The sequence below is a fragment of the Branchiostoma belcheri genome, unplaced genomic scaffold (genome assembly GCF_001625305.1).
Source record: "Branchiostoma belcheri isolate BF01 breed outbred unplaced genomic scaffold, Haploidv18h27 scaffold42, whole genome shotgun sequence".
NCBI lineage: Eukaryota > Metazoa > Chordata > Leptocardii > Amphioxiformes > Branchiostomatidae > Branchiostoma > Branchiostoma belcheri.
This window is the reverse complement of record NW_017804043.1, coordinates 2,274,171-2,288,142: the sequence shown is the minus strand read 5'-3', so window position 1 is coordinate 2,288,142 and position 13,972 is coordinate 2,274,171. Positions and strand designations below refer to the sequence as shown.

Sequence of the window (13,972 nt, the reverse complement as noted above, 5' to 3'; positions counted from 1 at the left end):
AGTTAAAACTTTTGGTCCAACACAAAAAATTCTCTCACCTAGAGCTTTCGACCAGTCACTGTGGTCTTTCTCAGTAGACTGACCCAGTGAAGCTTGTCACGTGGCTTCTTTGAAGTGTGACGTCAACACTGGGTCAAAGGTGTCTGGTAGACAATGTCGGCCCCGTTGCGGTGCAATGAAGGGTGATGGGCCCTGGTCGAAAGCTCTAGGTGAGATAATTTTTTGTGTTGGACCAAAAGTTTTAACTTTAAATATTTAACTACCAACACAGATGAACTTTCATGATAGTCAAGGAAATTTACTTGGACTTTTTCTCATCTTATTTTCTTTTCACAGAAATGGCTTGAAGTGAATAGATGTAAAAGTCAGTTTACCTACTAGATTAGCCACAAGTTCTTAATGTATTGCCTCCTTCTTCATTAGAAACCATTTCTCATTTTTATTTAGCCCTTTCATAGAATTTTTTCTTCTTCATGTCCTTTTCCAGGACTTTTGTACATTCTGAAGGATACCACAAATTCCAAGTCTAAAGAGTTTCATGAAAAAAATACAACAAGTTGTAAAGTTTATATCAATCATTTCTTGGCTTAGTCTTCAAGAAATTTCTGCCTACACTTTCAGCCAATATTCTTTCAAATTGAATGAATTTGAAACAATCCTCTACCAACTAATACTTGCTTTGTCAGAATTTATATTTGCTTTTTAAAGAGATTAAAAACAAGGTGGTGCACCAAAATGAGAACAAAACCATCTTTAAAGCTGTCTGGAAATATTGGAACCTTCAGCTTGTACAAAGTCCTCTCTTCCCTTCTTCCCCAGATGTTGTAATTTTCCTTCTTTTGCCTTCCTGTAACCCTGTTGTGTGCCAGCTCCTGGAGGCTGTGGCCAGGAGAGAGGAGGAAGTAGAGGAGGTACTACTGCTGTCTTTACTCCTCTGCCTTCTTTCTGCTGCACATAAAAGAGTCTCACTCAATTATTCTTGAAAATGCTGAGGCAGTGGTGTACTGGAGAAACATGAGGAGAAAGATATACATGTGTACAACAATCTATAAGCACAGCAGTAGCAAGACTTGGTGTCAAGAGATTTCTAAACAGCATGTGCTGAAAAACTACTGTCTTTACTCCTCTGCCTTCTTTCTGCTGCACTTAAAGGAGTCTCACTAATTGACAATTGATTTTGAAAATGCTGAGGCAGTGGTGTACTGGAGAAACATGAGGAGAAAGATACACAATAATCAAAGCACCGCAGTAGCAAGACTTGGTGTCAAAAGATATTTTCTAAGCAGCATGTGCAGAAAAATACTGAAACTGCCTTGCCTTCTTTCTGCATCCTTTGCACTCAGTAATATTGTTGTAAGAACTTATAGAAAATAGACATGCATCAAACAAAAAATGGACAAATTTGAAAAAAAAAAAGAATCAGATTTTTTTTCAAATCTTGCTGTTCACTGGTATCTGCTATAATTCAAACATTACTGTATGGCATATGCAGTCCATAACAGAAAACATAACTTTCAAGGCTTTCTTGTCTCAGATATTTTCATCCTTACATTTTTTTATATCTCATGCAGCTTTTGAAATTTTTTATTTTTGTTGGTGTGCTTCCCTCCACATCTCCTCTATCCTGGTGCACAGTGGACCTCCACTGAGAGAGTGATACCTGTACAACATGTACATGAACTCATCTCTGTAAAAGATATTGATGATACAATGTACCTGTACATGAACTCTGTAAAAGATATTGAATGATGTTTATAGAAACCATTACTATATATTAACCCTTGCCCTGCAGAGCCCATACATACATGTATATGGGTTGCTCATACAGTACCACCCATATAGCACCCTGTATAGGTACGATTTGGGGTATTTCTTGTGTAACGCATCACACCGCAGCAAAACGCAACTACTCCACCGGAGGGCAAAAAAGGCAGGGGGTCTATGACCTGATTAAGACATGAAATTGAAAAATATTCTTTAAAATATTCCAGCAGGACAAGGGTTAATTGAAAATGCCACACACACAAGTAGGTAACTGAATCTTGCATTCTTATGTTTTTGTTTGTTTGTGTAGATCACGACTAACCTGGAGACGATGGGTAAGCAGCAGCTGGAGAGCCTGACTCAGAAACACGAGACAGAGCTACAGGAGACCATCGACACCATCCAGCAATGGGAGACAAGGCAGAAGGAGCAAGAAGAGGCTCACAAGTAAGAACTTCTCACTCTTTACCATCCGTAAATAATTTCATCAGGTTGGTAAACGACTGAATAGCAAAGTTCTTTCATCACAACCATTTATTTTTCAAGAGCCGACATTTCGATGACCGTCTGTCATCTTCATCAGGGCAATTCTGACTGGTTTACTGTGCACTGACACTAGATGTTACTTGGTGCATAGTGCACTAAAGGTGTTACATAGTTCACAGTGCACTTAAGCTAGTTTTTATCGTTCTCACTCTTTAGATCAGACATCATACATGTAACTGTAGCAGAAACAAGAGATCAGAGATTTTAGACTCCTGGAAAGTATGCAGTCCTTGTCTGCCAGAATTCCCCCATGTCTACATTCATGTAATTCCTGCTGGCTCCTGGCCAGATTCTGATGAGAGAAGATCATAACTTTAAGTCACCACATAAACTGTAAAAATGAATCAAAGGCACTCAGATTATCAGGTGAAATGAAGTCTTAGAATAGAAAGGTTTGTGTACTCCTAATGTTCATACCTGGTAAGAACATTGCAGTACTGAGAGACATGTAAACGAAAGTAGGCTTACTCTCTGATTGTCTAACTTGTTTCGTCTTGTAGAAAAGAACTAGAAGACCTGACGCAGAAGTTCCGTGCCAAGCTGGAACAGTTCCGAGACCAGCACAACACCACCGTGGCCCAGCTTAAGGAGACTCACCAGAAAGATCTAACAGAGAAGGTTTGTATATTTGTTTGTTTGTTTATTAGCATATAATCAAAGTAATAAAATAAACATACCATAGCAAAATAAGATATGTGGGGGGAAGATAAAAAGCCGTTATCGCCTGTCTGCGATCTTCCTCCGACAAACATTAATTGTATGACACATAACAGTAATTGATCAAATAGTACGGATAATTATTATAATTATTAGATAAGAACAAATAATTATTATGTATCGCTAATTAATACTGGTATCTTAACACCTTAAATTAGATGAGCCAGCTAAGGGAACAGCACCAGAAGGAGCTGTCCGGGCTGCAGGGAGCTCTGGAGGGGAAGGGCAGCGAGGTGGCAGCACAGGTTACACAGTACCAGCACAGGGTACAGGAACTGGAGAACACGATTCAACAGGTATGGATGAGATAACATAAGAATCTGATGTAGTTGATGTTGTCAAGTACATATCTGTAGGATATAAAATACCTGTGCAGTTATAGTTACAAGTTTCGCTTATGGCAAGTGGCTTAGCCACCTGTCACCAGCACATGCATATATTGATTTTGATGTACATCCATTGTAATTATTTCAATTTTTAGTAAAGATAATCTTTAAATTTTTATGGTGTCTTGCCAACTTACCCATGTACATGTCTTTAGTCAAGTTAATAAATATCATCCTTCACATAATTGTCCTTCACATACAGTCATGTAATTGTCCTTTCCAACAAAGGCCTGATTAACATATTTTACTTCTGTGTAGATAACCACAGAACACCAGCAGCAGATTGTAGAGAAGGATGAAACCTACAAGAAATCCTCGGAGATGGTCGAGTCACTGCAAACCAAAGAGAGGGAACTAGCCGAGAAGGTGCAAGGCTTAGAAACAAGCGTACAAGAGCTAACCTCCACACACCAAACCCAGGTCAAAGAACTACAGGAGACCTTCAAGACAGAAAGGGAGCAACTTCTTAGAGATCATGAAGAAAAGGAGAAGGAGGCAACAAACAGGTTTGAGGAACTGGAAGCAAAGATACTAGAGTTGAATCAGAAACATGAAGCAGAATTCAAGGAGCTTCAAGAATCTTCACATAGTGAAAGAAAACAGCTACAAGATCAGCTGTCAGCTAAGGAGGGAGAGGCAAGTAGGGTGCAAGATATTGAGTTAAGAATACAAGAGATGCAAGGAAAGCATCAAGAGCAAGTTAAAGAAGCCCAGGATTCATTCAATAATGAAAGAGAACAGTTGAAAAATAGCCTTCAAGAGAAAGAAACAGAAATGTCCGCTAAGGTTGAAGAGTTAGAGGTAAGAATACGAGAACTTACCCAAAAGTATGAAGCTGATTCAAAGGAAATTCAAGAATCCTTCAACAACGAAAGGCAGCAGCTAGGACACCAACTGGAGGAGAAAGCGAAAGAAGCGCTAAACATCAAGGAGGGGCTTGAGAACCAGCTTCAAGAAATTAGTAATAAAAACCAAAGAGAGGTAGAGGCACTTCAGGCAACACACGAATCTGAGATGAAGAATTTGCAGTCCACCCTTGAGAGTGCGGAAAGGGAGGCCAAGACAAGGTTGGAACAGCTGGAAGAGGCCTGGACACAGAAACTACAGCAGTCTGAGAAACGTGAAGAAGAGTTGAAGGAAAAAGTCACCTTCTTGATGGAGAAGAACAAGACCGAGACATCTGAGAGGGAAGGACAGATGTTTGCTAGGATTGCTTCACTAGAAGAGGAGCGTACCCAACTGCAGGCCAGTGCTAACCAGGTGCAAGCAGACCTGCACAGCCGGGAGACAGAGCTCACTGCAGCTCAGGAACAAGCAAGCAGGGACCTACAGCAGGCACAGGAGCAACACCAAGCAGCACTGAGAAAGCTGGAAGAAGACCTGTCCGAGAAAGTGAACACTGCAAGTAAAGAGGCAGAGAATCGGGTGAAGACATTACAAGCCGAACATGAGCAGTTGTTGAAGACGAAGGATGAGGAATATTCAAAGCAAATTCAAGAGATCAGACAAGAAGCTGAAGGACAGCAGGGAGAAGCATCTGCACAGCTTGAAAACGTTCTGAAAGAAAAGGAAGAACAGCTGAGCTTGAAGCTTAGTGAGCAAGAGAAGGCATGGGAGATGAAGGTCCAGGAGATCACAGAGCAGAAAGATTCTCTTTTGAGGACAAAAGAGGAGGAATTCTCACAGCAGATCAGAGCAGTTCACGAGGAAAAGGACAAACTTCTTCAAGACCTTCAGTCAGAAAAGGAATCTTCTCTGCAGAACAAGGAAAAAGAAGTGGAAGAACTGCTCTCAACTAAAGAAGCAGAATGGCAACAGAAGGTAGAGACTGTTCGTAAGGAAGTTGAAGAACATCACCAAACCGTTCTGAGAACGAAAGAAGAGGAATTTTCCCAGCAATTCAAGACAATCCAAGAGGAGAAGGAGAAGGCCTTGCAGGATGTGCAGTCAGAGCGGGATTCAGGGCTGCAGAAGAAGCAGCAGGAGCTGCAGGAAGTGATGACTGCTAAGGAAGCTGAGTGGCAGCAGAGGTTGGAGGGGCTGGAGAGAGAGAAGTCAGAGGCTCTGTCACAACTAGAGACGCAGCATGCTGAGTCTGTGGAAGCTATGAAGGCTGAGCATACAAACAAGGTATGGATCAAAATTCTATACTCTTCTCAGTTATACACATGTGTACAATTGTAGCTGTACATGTACGTTTATGTCTATTTTCAGCAGTACATTGCTTTTTTCAATGCTTTGCTAATAGATTCATATTTAGGTTTGGTGTCTCAAAATTTTGTTTACAGGATAGAAAGACAGATATTATCACACACATAGAAAGCAATAGCAGCTATTGCATTTTTGATGTATTAAGCCAAATTTTTATTAAAAAATACTTCTTTATTTTAACCATAGTGTTAAAGTAGAGAGTTTTTTCCAGTAATATATTTTTTTTGTTGCAGGTGCAGGAAACAGTACAGCAAATGCAGGCCTCACTGCAGCAGCTCCGAGAGGAGCACTCCACACAGCTGGAGCAACTGACCGTTCAGCACCAAGGACAGCTGCAACAACTCCACACAGAACATGAGAGCAACATGATCGAGATGAAGAAAAAACTGCAGGCAGACATGGAGGAACAGAGGCTACAGTTTGAGAACAGGGTAGGAGAGTTTGTCGACAAAGACTTGGAATACCAGGCTACTGTTAAGGGCCTACAAGGGCAGCTTGATGAGAAGTCTCAACAACTTCAGGGGACAAAAGACAAGCTGGGAGAAGCGGGAGCACGGCTTAAGAAGCTTGCCATGACGCACAAGTCGTCTGTAAGCGAGTACCAAGAGAAGCTTGAATCCCAGAAGGCTTCGTTCACCCAGGAGGTGGAGATGCTGAGGCAGCAGATTAAAGAGAAGGAGGAGCAAGCCAAGCTTGGTGCTGAGGAGCTGCAGCAGGACCTGCAGAATAAAGTATCAGAATACCAGCAGCAGCTTCAGGATCTCACACAACAACACCGGCAACAACTGGAACAGGTGGAGACCAAGTGGAAAGCTTCCCTTGAAGAAAAGAGCGAGACAATCTCCAAGATGGAAAAAGAGGCTGAGAACTTGAAGATGCAATTCAAGGAAACGGTCCAAAAGATGCAGGAGAAGTTGAAGACCAGAGAGGGCACCATCCAGGAGTTACAGGACGTGATGAGCGGGAAGGAAAAACAGCTTGAAGCGCTTCAACAGGATGGTAGCACAAAAGTGGAGGAGTTGGGAAAAGTACAAGCTGAGCTGGAGCAGGCAAGGAGTGAGCTGAAAAAGCTACAGGAAACACAAGACCAGACTGCACAGAAGTTTGAAGCAGAGACTCAGAACAGCCAGACCAGGATACAAGAACTGGAATCCAAGCAGCAAACAGCTGAACAGAAGGTTGGGGAGTATGAACAGCAGGTGGCACAGCTGCAGGGGGAGGTAGACCAGCTGAAGGAACAGCTGTCAGTCAAAGAGCAGGAAAACTGCCAGAAGTATGCTGATCTTGAGAAGGAAAAGCAGTCAGAATTAGAGAAGCGTGTCAAGGAGGTTGAAGAACAGGCTCAGGCAAAGCTGACAAAACTTAAGGAGAAAGCTGAGCAGAGGCTTGGAGAGTTCCAATCCAAGGTCAAAAGCCTCCAGGAAGAGCTCAAGGTCAAGACAGAAAGCTGTGATGCTCAAGTTCAGGAGAGAGAAACCAGAATAGCAGAACTCAAAAAATCACTTTCAGACCTTCAGCAACAGAGTCTAGATAGTAGTCAAGCAAGCCAGCTGCTACAAACCAGGCTTGCAGAGCTCACAACCGAGTGTCAAAACCAGCAAGAGGCTGCAAGGATAGCGGAAGAGAGGAAGGTGGCAGAAATCTCGAAACTTCAGGAAGAGAATGCCAAGGTCCTACAGGAGCAAGCTTCCGACTTGGAGAGCAAAGCAAAAACTCGGCTTGGAGAGCTGAAGAAAAAGGCAGAACAGAAGATTGCCATGGCTCAAAATAAGATCTCAGAACTACAAACACAGATGCAAACGCAGAAACAAGAGCACGAGGCTGCAGTGTCTGAAAGAGAAACAAGAATAAAAGAACTTGAGTCAACCTTACAAGATAATGCCAATCAGATAGGCACACTAGAATCACAATGTCAAGAGAGCCAGGATAAGCTAAAACAAGATTCTGAAGAGAAAGCTAACTTGCTGAAGGAGTTGGAGGAGTCAAGAAGAACACATGCTGAAGGTGCAACACAGACAGAAGCAGAGAAAAACCAGCTGGGAGAACAGTTAGCATCTTTGAAACAGCAGCTGTCAGAAAGTCAGGAACAGAACGAAGGATTGGAAGAGAGACTTGCAGAAGCTCAGAAGAAAGTTGCAGAGTTTGACCACATGATGGAGTTCAGACAGATGCAGTACGACGAAGTCGTCCGAGAAAGGGACTCTCTGAAAGAGGAGACGGAAAAACATCAGGGCCTTCTGCAGAAGCTTGAGACAAGTGAGAATGAAGTAAGTGTCTTCACCGCTCAGATTGAAGAAGTCAAGCTAGAGTGTGAGGAGTACAAAACAGCACTAGAGCAGAAGGACAAGGAACTGTCTGACAAGGTGGCCATCTTGCAGCAGGAGAAGACAGAGGCCCTGCAGACTCAAGCAACAGAACTGGCGGAAAAGGTGTTTGATTGTTTTCTGATCTTTATAAACTCTTGTCTTGTCTTGTTCGGGTACTGCACAACACCCCTAGATTGGGGTAAAACGTGCAGGGGAGCTGTGCGATGCGTTATTGCTGCTTCCTCAGGTGTTGTAGTACTGCAGCGTTGAACTTCGTGGGTTCCGCAGTATCAGTTATCTCTTGGGGCAAAATGTTCCAATCTCTGACAGTTTGTGGAAAATATGAATATTTGTAGCAGTCTTTGTGAAACGTTAGAGGTTTGTATGAGTTGGAGTTGAAGTGTCGCGATTGGCGCGGGATTGACCGGAAGGGCTGTTTTTGAGTGTCTTGCTTTCTGAAGTAATGTGAGTCTACTTGCTGTGCGTCTGTCCTTTAATGTGTCCCACCCTAAATCTGTGACCAATTTGGTAGTGCTGGCATAAGTATCATAGGTATTAGAAACTGCTATGCTATAATATAGGCCAAGTCTAAATAAGCTAGGTCTTTCTAATAAGTCAATCTTAGTCTTGTTGCAATACATAATAATGACAGTCAAAAAGTATTAACCATATTTTACCATATGTACCAGTATAGATATTTTACCGGTATAGCTATTTGCAGACAAAAGCTAATTCTGCTTTCACAAAAAGTTCTTAAAGCATCAGCAATGTTTTTGATTCGCAAATACCAGTATACCATGTAGTAAGATGAAAATCATGACTGAAAATGGTCTTTTCTTGCTGTTGCTTACAGGGAAAATCCAATCTTGCTGACTTGAAGAAGAAAGCAGAGCAGAAGATTGCTCAGGTGAAGAAAGCCCTGCAGGAACAGCTGCAGGAGAAGGACAAGACACTGCAGCAGCTGCAGCAATCCCAGGCTGCTGCTGCAGGAACACAGGCTGAGGAGGTGACAAGGCTGCAGACAGAGCTGCAGGCTGCACAGGAACAACTGCAGACTGAAAGGGAAAGGTTATTTACAAAGGAAAACAACTTTAGTCCAATTTTAGTCGAGTGGAATTTTCCCATTAGGAAATTAAGGACAGTAGTAGATTTTGAGACATCCTGGTACAATGATTTTAATTCTGGTACATCAATCTTGTATTCTTGGATAAACTGACATTAATTGCCATTGTAACCTGGTATGACTAATGCTTATTCAAGTACCTTTGGGGAAAAAGTTTGGAGGTTTAGGCAAAGTTTTTTTTTCTCTGCTTGTTCTGCATGCAATTCATGTGGTTTAAGAATCTTCATACTTTTTTTCTTCCTAGACTGGAGTCAGACAGGAAGTCCCTTCTAGCCGACCTGCAGTCCAAACTGGAGGAGAAGGATAGTGTCCTGCAGGAAACCCTTCACAGCTGTGAGCAGCAGACAAGGAACATTGTTGAGCTGCAGGCCAAACTACAGCAGGCTGAACAACAACTTCACAGTAAAGAGGGACAAGAAACTGTCATCTCCGAACTCCAAGCAAAGTTGCAACAGTCTGAAGAATCGCTGCAAAGTCAGGAAGGAAGCAACCAGTCCATCACAGAGCTGCAAGGTAAGCTCCAACAAGCGGAGGAAATGTTGCAGAAGAAAGAAGAGCAGGAATCAGTCATTGCAGATCTGCAGACAAAGTTACAACAGGCTGAAGAATCACTTCAGGGTAAAGAAGAAGCAGAGAAAACCATTGCAGAGCTGCAAGCTAAGTTGCAACAAGCTGAAGAGCAACTCCAGAATAGCAAAGAGCCACAGCAAGCCACGGAAGTGCCAGTCACAGAAGTGGTTCAGCAGAAGGAGGAGGCATCCATGCAAGGGACGTCACCGCCTGAAACTGGTGGTAATACTAGTCTGGTGGAGAAGTTAAAGACTCAGTTGGAACAGACGGAGAAGACTCTAGAAGAGGTTAAGGTAAGAGAATTGTTGTTGAATGTCTAAGAATGTGAGCAAAGAAGCGTAGAGAAGAAGCTTGAAATGCAATAGTGCGGTATATGTTTGAACACAATTTTGAGCATACCTTATCACACTTCCTACACTTCCTACTATGTCTAGGAGTGTGAAATTTACCAGAGAATCCAGTGTAGTGTAAGTCAACTACAATGTATGAGTAGAGCAGCTACATGTAAAGGTACAATGTACAAGGTAATATAGAATATGGCAAATGCAGAAATCAAGATTGGACAGAGATATGTTTGCTTTTACAATGTACTTCAGATTCTATGAATAGTTCTAGAAAAATTTCGGAACGTGAATACAGAGTGCAGATAATCTTTAAGTGTTCCTTTTTTTGGGGATTTCAGAAGGAAAAGTCATCCATGAAGAAGGAGGCCAAAACAATGAAGAAGGAACTGGAAGACTTGAGGGCAGAACTCCAGTTTGACACTGAGACACACGAGAAGGAGATGAATGAGAAGGTGAAGTTTTGAATAAAAGAAGAAGTGACTTGAAAATTTAGATACCTCAGAGTCTTTTTTTCTTAGTTTACCAACCTTCAGCATGGCATTCAGGCACTGGTTTGACCTATCATAATGCAGAATTACATGATTAAAGCATGTATTTTGACTGCTGATAACCATTTTGCATGACATTAAATTTATATTTCTTGATCTTCATCATATTATATTAATCTACCTTGATTTAACATGATCATATAATTTTTCCTCATCTAACATGCTAATTCATTCACCATTTCACTATTTGTCCAATGGAGTGTAGTGCTTGTCCATTTCACATTTAGTTTGTTTTGTTTCACTTGTTTTCCATTTTTAATGCTGGACATCTTTGTACCCAAAGCAGCAGAAGGAAGTAGAAGGGAAGGTATGATTCTCCATGCAACCAAAGAGATGACTATTGTCTACTAATACCTATTCTGTTGAACTTGTTCAATATTATCCTTCTTCCATTGTCACATGTTGTTAGAATCTGAGCATTTTCTCCAAGTGCAGTTTGTTTTAAAATTGTACAATTTTTCATTGCTCACCCCTTACAGATTTTTGCTTCAAGAATTTGAACACAAATATATTATTTGTGTGTAGTACTAGTAGTACATGTATGTTTATCGATAATGCAAAGTTACTGGCTCCCTCATTTTATGTCGCCAGTGGGTAGATTTTGTTTTCTGTTGTATTCAAAATTTTTGGGAAAGCTACATTTATTTTTATTTTGTGACCAAAGTTTCCTCTTCAAGTGCAATACATGTATAACTGACTTCAGCTATTAATGGAGACAACTTGTAAAGGTGATTTTTATATCTAGTGTTTTGTCTCCCCCTCCATTGTACCATATGGTAAACAAACAAGGCACAAATAAACAGACTGTCTTTTTTTTCCTCTCAGTTGTTAGCCCAGCGTCAGGAATACGAGGGAAAACTGGAGGAGAAGGAGAACACACACGGCTCCAAACTCAAACAGCTGGTCCGAGAGTTCTCCATGAAGATGAGCAAACAGGAGCAGGAGTTTCAGGAACAGCTGAGGGAGGCTATAGGTGAGGGGGTGGACTAAAGGGGGTACAGGGGAGGGGGTACCATGTAGAGAGGAGGGGGGTACAGAGTAGTAGTAGTAGTAGTAGTAGTAGTAGTGATTGCTTTATTGTTAAAAAACTGTAGATTGGCCTTGCAGCCACAGCTGAATTGTGCCGAGCTTTACAGTAAACTTTCAACTACAGTTCTTTTTCTTTCTTTTCTTTTTTGGGCTGTAGTACTACAGTAAAACCAACATATTATAACAATATGTACAAGTAACATTAAACAGAGGAGGGAGGTTCAGGGAATTCTCCATCAAAATAAGCCAAAAGGAATAGGAGTTTTAGTAACAAATGAGAGAGGCTATATGTACATGTATGTGAGGAAGTCAGGGTATTATGTGTTCCTTGTCAAGTGCGTTGTACATCAGGTTCTATGTAAAGCTACTGCACTTCTCCCTGCTACAGGTAGGGGGCAGCGTATAGAGGATGACCTGGAGCAGCAGTATAAGGAGGAGCTGCTGCAGGTACGGAGGGAACTCAAGGCCAAGGACAAGGAGATCGACGAGGCCATCCAGAGACATGAGCTTCAACTGGAGGTACTTTCTTTTTGATAATTATTTTCTTTTCTGTATCGGTATAGCCGGTATAACTGCCCTTCGGCGTAACACACCAGCTTCGCAGGCACGCGGCGCGGCGGCAGCTAGCTATATCACACCGAACGACTTGTTACACTTAATCTTAAAGTTTGCACATTTGATTGCAGGAGTTGTTTAAAGCTTTCTAGTGATGATGCCCCAACTGTGCTTGGTGGCAACGAGTTCCAGTCTACGATAGTTCTGGGGAAATACGAGTTTTTGAATACCTCAATTCTTGGTCGATAACTCTTTTGTCATCATCTAGAGGGTGATGAAGAAACAGGCCTGGAAGAGTTTATCAAATTACCCAGTTCCAAAGACGTGTTAACCACAAATAGATACAAATTTTGATGAGTAATATATTTTTTTGGAAAGATGGATGTAATTTGTACCCTAGTCCAATTGTGTGCAAAGTTGTGTATGTTATGTTAACCTTGGGGTATGCATTGCAAATCAATGTGTTGTAAGAGGTCTTTGCCCGTCCATGATTTTGTTTTGAACGAAGTGATCTTTTCCTGAAGCAAACTAGATGTTAGAGAACAATCAATAAGGGCAGATGGAGCCTCTTTAAGGGTTGTCTCCTGGCCAAGTTGACTATTCATGGTGTAGGTAACACTTTGTCATTTTGACATAGAAGGCCAACAGGTTGTTGTGCTGTAGGTTGTAAGTTCATCTCTGTTGGTTGGAGTCATTCTGAATCAATTGCCAATACAAAAAGTTAGACTAGTCATGTAATTATCCAAATTTTTGACTGCACAACTGGAATGATCAATCCAGTGCACAGCTTCTGTGACATCACGCTATGCAAATGAAACACGCGTGAGTAATGGATGATCAGTTGAGCAATGGTTATAGGGCCCTGAAGAACATGTAGATGGATTCTTATTTTCCACTTGCAGCATGGTTGGTTCTGTGTGCAATTGTTTATTAAAAAAAACTTTATTTCTGTGCCCTAGGACTAGGAGCTTGAAGTTGAGATGTCTATTGGAGTAGAGCAGCTACAGATCCAGCTACAGCAACAGGACTATTCTCCCAAGTCTGCAGATGTTTATTTATTTGTTTGTTTGTTTGTGTGTTTATTTCTTTTCCCTCAGGAGCGAGAAGTTGAGATGTTGAGCCGTGTGGAACAGCTACAGACACAGGACTATTCCCACAAGTCTGCAGATGTTTACTTACTTATTTGTTTGTTTGTTTGTTTGTGTCCCCTCAGGAGCGAGAAGTTGAGATGTCGATCCGTGTGGAACAGCTGCAGCAACAAGACTATTACCCCTAGTCTGCAGATATTTATTTGTTTGTTTGTTTATTTCTGTCCCTCAGGAGCGAGAAGTTGAGATGTCCAGCCGTGTGGAACAGCTGCAGACACAGCTACAACAGCAGGACTACTCCCACCAGGCAGCGCTGGCCAGCATACAGCAGCACCTGGACTCTGAGAGGACCAGTCATGCTGCTGAACTACAGGTATCACTTTAAACTTCTCTCTTTCATGTGGGGTCGTGTGGCGTAGCGACAGAGTGCGTGACTCGGAACTAAGAGTCCCTGGTTCGAGTCCTGACATGCCACCGATCTTGTGCCCTTGGGAAAGGCAATTTACACGACTTTCCTCACTTAGCTCAGGTGTAAATGAGTATTGTCCTGTCATGTATTTGTCCCCTGTGTTGGTGGCGGCATTAATATAAGTTGAAAAAACGTGAGTGTGTCGTCACCACATCTGATGATGACATGTTGGAATAAAAAAAAAAACCCTTCTCTCTGCTGCCTTAACCCATTTCCAATAGAGAATTGGTAGCCAAACAGCTACTTTGCTTAATGTTAAAAACAAATGTTCTTTTCCAGTGAGAAAAGTAATGTACATGTAGTCAATGTACATGTA

At 41.8% G+C, this 13,972-nt stretch overlaps 2 protein-coding genes across 2 annotated transcripts; both read left to right on the top strand.

The window, feature by feature from the left end:
• Positions 1 to 2,078: 2,078 nt before the first annotated feature.
• On the top strand, positions 2,079 to 3,107 carry LOC109478016. Its single transcript, XM_019779465.1, has 3 exons — positions 2,079 to 2,211; positions 2,811 to 2,940; positions 3,099 to 3,107. The coding sequence occupies exons 1-3, from the start codon at positions 2,096 to 2,098 to the stop codon at positions 3,105 to 3,107; spliced, it is 255 nt and encodes an 84-aa protein (XP_019635024.1). The 5' UTR covers positions 2,079 to 2,095.
• Positions 3,108 to 3,223: 116 nt separating this feature from the next.
• LOC109478015 (golgin subfamily A member 4-like) lies at positions 3,224 to 13,572 on the top strand. Its single transcript, XM_019779464.1, has 9 exons — positions 3,224 to 3,323; positions 3,672 to 5,543; positions 5,858 to 8,053; positions 8,784 to 8,998; positions 9,298 to 9,916; positions 10,306 to 10,419; positions 11,341 to 11,488; positions 11,933 to 12,063; positions 13,420 to 13,572. The coding sequence occupies exons 2-9, from the start codon at positions 3,735 to 3,737 to the stop codon at positions 13,570 to 13,572; spliced, it is 5,385 nt and encodes a 1,794-aa protein (XP_019635023.1). The 5' UTR covers positions 3,224 to 3,323; positions 3,672 to 3,734.
• Positions 13,573 to 13,972: the final 400 nt, after the last annotated feature.

Bases quoted from the DNA above. Each gene is read 5' to 3' on its own strand.
- LOC109478016 (XM_019779465.1), top strand. From the start codon at position 2,096: ATGGGTAAGCAGCAGCTGGAGAGCCTGACTCAGAAACACGAGACAGAG. The intron at 2,212-2,810 runs GTAAGAACTTCT...TTCGTCTTGTAG, and splicing joins GAGCAAGAAGAGGCTCACAA to AAAAGAACTAGAAGACCTGA.
- LOC109478015 (XM_019779464.1), top strand. From the start codon at position 3,735: ATGGTCGAGTCACTGCAAACCAAAGAGAGGGAACTAGCCGAGAAGGTG. The intron at 5,544-5,857 runs GTATGGATCAAA...TTTTTGTTGCAG, and splicing joins AGGCTGAGCATACAAACAAG to GTGCAGGAAACAGTACAGCA. The intron at 8,054-8,783 runs GTGTTTGATTGT...TGTTGCTTACAG, and splicing joins CAACAGAACTGGCGGAAAAG to GGAAAATCCAATCTTGCTGA.